Raw genomic sequence first — 8189 nt, 5'->3', positions numbered from 1 at the left:
GCGTCCGGCCCAGCGCCGACACCGCCCACATTCTGCCCTTTAGAAGTACGGTGAGCCGCTAGCGGCGACAATGGCGAAAGAGGAGACGTTGGAGCACCTAGACGGAGATCGGGCCTGAGCGATGCCCGGACGTGGTTTCAGCTCTTATCCCGCAGTAGGGGCTGGGGCGGGGGAGTGGAGCAGGCTCTACTTTAAAGGGGTCCAGGGACCAGCAGATGGCCGAAATGGTTGAGTCCCAGACTGGGCTACTCAAATTTACGCCAGGCGCGTGTGCGTGCGTACCCAAGATCCCAAGAGGAGAATGGAGGAGAAGGGATTGCGGCGTGGCCATCCCCCTTAGGGGGTAATTTGTTGCTTTCTGTTTCTCTGCCTCTGCCTTTCTGGCAAACATAGATGCCCTATGTGTAGCAAAAACCTATCATAAAAAAGGTAGGGGGCGGGGACCAGCAGTTAGCGTAATGGCTATGTCGCTAGACTTCCACGTAGTCGACCACGGTTTGAGTCCTGGACCCGGTGGCTTAAACTCACGCCGGGCACGTGTGCGTGCCCAAGATCCAGAGAGAATGGAGAAGGGATTGCGCTTTCTGTCTTTCTGGTGAGCGCAAACGCCCTATAGCAAAAACCTCTAAAAAAAAAAAAAAAAAAAAAAGGGCATCCAGTCAGGATAGAGTGGTCCGAGCAGGGCCAATGGGTTCTCTCCCGTTTCCCTTTCCAGGATTCAGTCACCCTTCTCCCAGGACTGACCAAGGGCTCCGTGCCCTTTACAGTGCCAGTAGAAATCTTCTCTCCTCACCCCTATCACGAGTCCTACACTAGTCTGGGAGAGGGGAAGCCCGCGCTGTCCAGATGGCCCCCCAGAGAGAACCACGGAAGGCTCTGGGGAATACTTTCAGAACCGAGCTCTCTTTAGGACCCAGGGGAAGTAATTTGCCCCACGCCCATCCCTTGGGTGAGTTCCTGGTTTTCGTAGAACCGTCACAGGAGAGGTGGTATTGGCGCCTGTACCCAGTTACCCAGGCCGGAAGCCCCTGGTGCCCTGCTCTCAGGTAGGCCTGGAAAAGGGCAACAGTGCTTCTCTCGAACCAGAGCTGCAGGATAATACCCGCTAGTAAAGGGCCTGGCGACCCCTGCGCAGGTGATGGTACCTGACCCAAGCAGAAGTGGGGTGGAGAGATGGGAGGGGTTGGTCCCTGTGCTGTGGGGACTATACCTTCAGCGCCCGAGGGCACATGCCCAGGTGAGCAGATGGACTACTCTCCTCTCTTCCCCAGGGCTTCCTTTCATATCAGATAATGAAACTGCACCGGAAGTCCGTGCTCAGTTTCTTCCATGGGTGCAGACCACAGGCCCCAGACCGAGAGGGCATTTTGCTAAAGAAGAGGGCCCGAAACACCAGCTACCAGCGCCGCTGGTTCGTCCTCCGGGGAAATCTCCTTTTCTACCTGAAACACCGGGGAGACCACACACCCCTGGGCCTCATCCTGTTGGAAAACTGCCAAGTGGAGCCCCATCTTAAGGCCACAGAACCCTATGCCTTTACCATCCTGACCCCTGGGGTAGAGGGCAGGAGTGGGCGGGCCTACAAGCTGGCTGCTGAAAACCAGGAGGCACTGGGCGCTTGGCTCAGGGCCCTAGGTATGGTGAGCTGCAGGCGGCTGGCGGTGCTGCTCCCTGCACTGGAGGCCCAGTACCTGGAGCTGTGCCAGGCAGCTGGCCATGAGCCCACCTCATCCCCAGAGTGCTGTGGCTATCTGGCTACTCCCAGCACACCGTCCACCTTCCAGGAGTTGCATGAGCGCTTTGGAAAGGAAATTCGGGTGCTGCAGGTGGAGCATAGAGGGCTCCAGACGGCTAGTGACAATGGAGGCAGCAGATTCCAGGCAAAACTGGAACAGGAGCGCAACCAGTTTGTTGATGAGTGACTGAGATTGGCCACATGCCAGGAGATACCTGCCTGCCAAGAGCAGCAGACTGCTTCAGCAGAGACCCAGATCCTGGATCCCTTCCATCCTTACCCTAACCCTTTCCTCATCAAATAATAAGACAGGAGACAGGCCCAGGTACAACAGCAGGTTCTTTTCCGGTTCCTCAAGCGCCGCACAGGGTGGGGGCAGAGACAGAAAAGAATGTAAACATTGGGTTCCACCCCCTGGAGCTCAATGGAAGACCCCTTACTCAGAAAGGGGCTGGAAGGAAACAAGGGGCAAGATGAGGGTCCTGGTGAGACAAAGCAGGGGATGCCTGAGAATACAGAGCAACGTGGGTGAGCAAGAGAGAAAGCAGAAGGGCAGTGGGCGGGGAAATGGGGGACATTTCCTATTCCAGTGCATGTCCCCTTAAATAAACCAGAGTACAAGAGCATTGTGGACATATAGAACCAAAGGACAGAAGACAGCATGAGCACCCCCACCCCATGCCGACTGGGTCCTCTGTACATTATAACAGATGTCCAGAGTAGAATGAGCTTTGGCCCCCAGCCAGGAATTGGGGGAGGGGGGACAGGCAGGGCTGAAGAAGGGAAAAAGGAACCAGCTCCACCTTATGGGTAATGGGAGCCACTGGAGCGTAAGAATCTGCAAACTGCTGACCCCCATCACCAAGAGTCACCCCTGTGACAAGAGGCCAGTCAGGACAGCACCTGGGAGGGGACCCCAGAGAAAACTGAGGCAGGTGTGACAGAGACCCCAGGTGGGCCCAACTGAAGATGAGAGGCTCCAGGCTTGCTGCCGGCTGCCACAGGGAAATGCAGCTGTCCCATGTACTGTGGCTGTCCTGGCTGTGTGGGGATCAGCAGCTGGCAAGGAGATGGGGACTCAGGCCACTTTCCTCAGAAAGAGGGACAGTCTGCAGAGGGGCAGGGGGCAGCACCCTTGGCCAGGCCTGCTCTTGGCTGAGGGATAAAGAAGGGACCACGCAGGTTAGCCCAAGGGCAAAGGTCAGAAGTAAGCATCCTGCCGGGCCTCAGCTGCAGAGGACTTGTCACCACCATCATTGGGGGCTGGGGGCCCATCTGCCTTTTGACGTATTGAGAGCTTCCGGCCATGGGCCTTCTTCTCCTGCTTCTGCCGCTCCTTCTCCTGCTTCTGCCGCTCCTTCTCCTGCTCCTTTTCCCACTTCTGCCGCTCCTTCTCCTGGCGCTCCCGCTCTTTCTCCTGTTTCTGCCGTTCCTTCTCCCGTTCTTTTTCTTGTTTCTGCCGCTCCTTCTCCTGCTTCCGGGTCTCCTTGCTGGCTCCCAAGGGGGTGCTATTGCCAGTGGGTGAGGGCAGGGATGGGTGCAGTCCCTCAGCAGTGACCACAGGCCCTGGGATAGGCCCTGCACTGGCCCTGCGGGCTGGAGGGGGTGGGGATGGGGCCCCTCCAGCTGCCCGGGAGCCTCTGCTTTTGAGGCCAGGAAGGCTGAGGAGGCTGGAGGAGGGGCCCAGGGGTGGCTGCTGCCGTCGGCGCTCCTCATGGATGGCCCGGGAGCCATGCAGTCTCCGTGAGGGTCGATATTGTAGCTCCCCTCGGGTTTCGCGCCACTTCTTGAGCTGGGCTGCATTTTCCCGCTCAATCAGTGCTTCTGTCACGGGGAGATTGGTCACCTGGACATAAAGGAAATGGGTACCAGGATGAAGGTGGGTGTGGGGATGGGCTGAAGCAGATGGGGGTGTGCTGAGGCCCAAGGCCTACCTCATGCACCAGGAAGTCCTCCTGCATGCACTGTTGGGGCAGGTTGCGCAGCTGCTCCATGGTCTCATACATGCCTTGGCAGGCGCGCAGCTTCTCCACCGAGCCCAGCGTGTGTCGCAGCAACACCAGGGCCACCCGGAAAATGATCTTTACACCTACAGGGTCCAAGAGAAGAGCATGGGAATCAGGCTTGGGATTTCGGCCTGTCCCATTTAGCCCCATCCCCATCTACTGCCAACCTTACAAGATGAGGAAACTGAGGCCCTGGGAGGGAAATGAGTTGTGGGTTTTACGTTCCTGGCAGAGAAAGCAGGCTCTGGTTGGTGGCAGAACCAAGACCAAGCCTCAGTTATTCCAGGCCCCAGACTGCTTACAGTAGAGTCTTAGCCTAGCAAATATCTATTGCCCATGGGTCACCAGAAACATGACAGGACCCTCTGGCAGCCACCAAGGAAACCCCTGTCCCCTTGTGGCCTGAAGAGTCACAGAAATACCTTCACAGAAAAACATGTCCCAGACACGCAGCACTGAAGCCCAGGGCAGGGTGCGGGCAAAGATGCACATGAACCACTCTGTCATGTACAGCACAGGGTCGATGCGCTGCCGCCGCAGGTGCCGATGTGCCAGTGGGGAGGCCCGGCGCAGGAGTGCAAAGAAGATCTCTCCATCCAGCTGAATGGCTTCCTGGAGGGGAATGATCCATGAGAGAGGCCACAGCCTGCTGTGGCCCCCAAGGGGTAGAACCAGCCCTGATACAGGGATCCTCACCTCAGTGGGGAAAGGAAAATGGAGAGGGGCAGAAGGACCAGAGTGGGGCAAGGTGAGGACCTCCCTGCAGCTTTGGGGAAAAGTCACAGCCCCAGAAGTACCCAGCCTCCAAACACTCACCAGCCCGGCACTGTAGTAACCTGGGAGGTACTTGTCGCAGATTTGCACCAGGCACCAAAAGGCTTGCTGAGAAGGGCAAGAACAAGGAGGGCGAGGTGGGTGGGGCCTGAGGGGCAGGGAACAGGGAGCTCCCCATCACCACAGCAGGCTGTGATCCTCCCACCCACTTCTGAGCAGGACCAGGTGTGCTGACCTCAGCAGGCATGTGCATGAGCAGCACCGCAGCCACTGGGGCCTGAGCCTGGCAGTAGCCTTCATCAGGCCGGTAGATGGTGTAGGCCTTCAGGATCCGGTACAGGTCCTGCTGCCTGTGGAGAACACGCAAGCCCATGAGGGTTGGGCTCTCTGCGCCAAACCAAACCTGGCCCTACCAATCCTGGCCCAGACCCCTTTTACATCCAGCTCCCGGCTAATCTCTGTCTTACCACCACACTCTTCCCCACCTTCCTAGTCCTGCCTACAAGTGTAAGCCCAAAGTTACACATAATCAAAGCGCTCCAGGTCCCAGGCTTCCACGCTTGGTTGCACACTCCATGTTCCCTACTCAATCCCCAGCACAGGCTGTGCTCTCTCCCTTCTGCCACCATCCCATAAACCTTCAAGGTCATGTTTCTCTGGGAATCTTTCAACATCCACAGCATCAGCCCTCTGTTAGCACTGTCTGAATGTTTTTATCACCCCAAGGCAGGAGCTCTCCCAGGGCAGGGCCTGCCTTATCTGTCTCACTGGATTTCATCAGTTCTTCCAGCACGTCCAAACGGTCCTAGTTCATGGTGAAGGCTTGCAAGCCAGCGCTGCCTCAGACCCTTCTCTTGTCTCTGCATCCAAAAGAATAAAATCTCTGTCCTAGACCTGTTCCTCTTCCTAGAAGGTGCCCCATCACTGTATCTGGGGCTTCTATCTACTCAGCCCCAACTCAGAACAGAGAGCCTTCCTCACCCCCCATGACAAAGCACCAAATCTGATGCTACCTCCTGAATTCATTCACTCTGTTCCTTCTCTTCACCTCCACGCCTACTTCACAGCTCAGACCTTCATTTCTTGCCCAGAAAACAAGGACTTCCCAGATCCTCTCCCTGCTCTAGTCTCTCACATACTCCTGTCCAAGCCTAAGATAACTTCTCCCCAAATCCAGTCATTTGGATGCGATCTTCATTTTTGTTTTACTTGCATACCATCCCTAACAGTATTTGCTTGTATATTTTTTTCCACTTTATGAAAGCATCCATGAAATGACAGGTTTGATGTGCTGGTTATTTTACCTAATACATATTAAAATAAATATGTGGCTTCCACAAGCTCCCACACTACATCCACCCACCTGCCTGCTTCTGTGTGTCCCTGCCTTCTCTCTGTTGCTATGGGTGAACTGTCTATGATCCTGGCCAAGCACAGTCTTTCACTTCCAGCCCCTCTCATCTACACAGACCTTCACTCTGGCAACCCTCCCATTTCTCCTGCATCATCACTCTTTCTCCCTCTACTAGGTCATTCCCATTGGCATACCAACATGCTGTCATTTATTTTTTTAAGTGTATTTATTTGATTCAAGAGAGAATACTGGGTATGCACATGCACACGAGGGCAGGGTGGAGGTGTGCCAACCTCAACAGGGTCTTGTCACACCATGTATGCAACCAGCATGCTTTCAGGTCAACTTCGGTTCTGAACCTGCAGCCGGCCATATGGCCTCTAACACTGCAGTTCAGTACTTTACTGCTTGTGCCACCAGGCTGGGCCATGCTGTTATTTCTTCTAACTTAAAAAGTCTCTTGACCTCACATTCCCCTAAAAATACCACCATGCTACTTCTTTCCTTACCTATTCAGCAAAACTCCTCCAGAGTATAAACTTGCTGTCTTCCATTTCCTTTCTCCCACTCTCCATCAGGTTTTTACCTACTATTCCACACAAAACTGCTTTCATCAAGGTCACGAATGACCTCTACGGTGTTCAATTCAGAGGAGAGTTTGCAACCTTGACTTTACTCGGCCCTTCAGCAGCTTTTTTTTTTTTTTTTGGAGAGGTTTTTGCTATAGGGCGCGTGCGCTCGCCAGACAGACAGAGAGAGACATAGAGACAGAAAGCGAGAAATCACCCTCCGGGGGGATGGTCATGCCGCAATCCCTTCTCCATTCTCCTCTCGGGATCTTGGGCATGCACGCTCACGCGCCCAGTGTGAGTTTAAGCCACCGGGTCTGGGACATGAACCACGGTCGACTATGTGGGAGTCCAGCAACATAGGCATTACGCTAACTGCTGGTTTCCAACCCTTCAGCAGCTTTTTGCACATCGATCCCTGCTCTCCCAGTTTTCCTCCAACCTTTCCAGCTTCTCATCTAGTCTCCTTTACTGGTTCTTTCTCATCTTCTCATTCTCAAAACGTGGGAGTTGCAGGGCTCAATCCTCGGACATAATCTTTATGTATTTATACTTGCTGCCTTGGAGACCCTGTCCTGCCTCATGGGGGACATTTAGTTCCTCTATCAGTTGACTACTCTCAATTTCCAGTGTATCTCCAGTTTGAACTTCTCCCCTGAAATCCAGGCCTGTATATATTGTTCATCCGACCTATTTACACCTCCAACTGTATGTCCAGTAAGCTTTTTTTTTTTTTTTTTGAGAGATTTTCACTGTAGGGTGCGTGCGCTCGCCAGACAGACAGAGAGAGACATAGAGACAGAAAGCGAGAAATCACCCCCCAGGGGGGATGGTCACGCCGCAATCCCTTCTCCTCCATTCTCCTCTCGGGATCTTGGGCACGCACGCACACGCGCCCGGCATGAGTTTTAAGCCACCGGGTCCGGGACACAAACCGCGGTCGACTACGTGGGAGTCCAGCGACATAGCCATTACGCTAACTGCTGGTTCCCTCCAGTAAGCTTTTAAAACTTAACATTCCTAAACTCATGGACTCCCCAAACCTAACTTTCCCCCAGTTTTCGTATCAGTAAGTAGCAACTCTTCTTCAGGCTTCTCGGGTCTTAAAAACCATCCTTTTTTTGCCAGGGGGTGGATGGATTCAATGGAAGAGACAGAAACGGGGGTGCTGGCAGATGTGATGGTTAAAGGTACTGGATTCCCACATGGCCGACCATGGTTGGTGTCCCGGACCTGATGGCTCACTTTCTTGCTTTCCCTTTCTATCTCTATCTGGTCAAATTAAAAAATAATAATAACAAATGGAATTAAATAAATAAATCTTTTAAAAATGAGACGGGGACAGAAAGTGAGAAATCACTCCCTCCCAGGAGGGATGACCAGACCACAATCCCTTTTCCTCCCTTCTCTCAGGATTGGGGGCACACAGGCTCATGCACCCAGTGTTTTTCTTTTTCAATTTCTTTTAGAATTATTTATTTATTTAACTTTGTTATTATTATTTCTTAATTTGACCAGAGAAAGACAGAATGAGAGAAAGGGAAAGGGAGAAAGCAAGCCACAAGGTCTGGGACTTGAACTGTGGTCGGCCATGTGGGAGTCCACTGTCTTAACCACCACACCACCTGCTGGTCTCTCCAGTGCCCAGTGTGATTTTCTTTTCTTTTTTTCTTTTTTTGTTTTTTTTTTTTTTTAGAGGTTTTTGCTATAGGGCACATGCACTCTCCAGAAAGACAGAGAGAGACAGAGAG

The 8189-nt window shown here is 53.5% G+C and overlaps 2 protein-coding genes across 2 annotated transcripts in view; one reads left to right on the top strand and one right to left on the bottom strand.

Moving 5' to 3' along the window:
- Positions 1-622: 622 nt before the first annotated feature.
- Positions 623-1975, top strand: LOC102472663 (sesquipedalian-1). Its single transcript, XM_006148169.3, has 2 exons — positions 623-1046; positions 1272-1975. Exon 2 carries the CDS (start codon positions 1293-1295, stop codon positions 1920-1922), a length of 630 nt encoding a protein of 209 aa, XP_006148231.1. The 5' UTR covers positions 623-1046; positions 1272-1292; the 3' UTR covers positions 1923-1975.
- Positions 1976-2056: 81 nt separating this feature from the next.
- The window catches only part of TBC1D10B (TBC1 domain family member 10B), a gene marked incomplete at its 5' end in the record, with an annotated part of 12694 nt that continues 6561 nt past the window's right edge, over positions 2057-8189 (bottom strand). The window contains 5 exons of the mRNA XM_006148168.1: positions 2057-3581; positions 3670-3824; positions 4164-4353; positions 4558-4623; positions 4751-4865. Of these exons, the coding sequence (XP_006148230.3) occupies positions 2937-3581; positions 3670-3824; positions 4164-4353; positions 4558-4623; positions 4751-4865 (1171 nt within the window). The remainder of the gene's footprint in view (positions 3582-3669; positions 3825-4163; positions 4354-4557; positions 4624-4750; positions 4866-8189) is intronic.

Source organism: Tupaia chinensis, unplaced genomic scaffold, assembly GCF_000334495.1.
Source record: "Tupaia chinensis unplaced genomic scaffold, TupChi_1.0 Scaffold000231_1, whole genome shotgun sequence".
Lineage (NCBI taxonomy): Eukaryota > Metazoa > Chordata > Mammalia > Scandentia > Tupaiidae > Tupaia > Tupaia belangeri.
This window is presented reverse-complemented; position numbering and strand designations above follow the sequence as displayed.

Coding starts and splice junctions, on each gene's coding strand:
- LOC102472663 (XM_006148169.3), top strand. CDS start 1,293: ATGAAACTGCACCGGAAGTCCGTGCTCAGTTTCTTCCATGGGTGCAGA.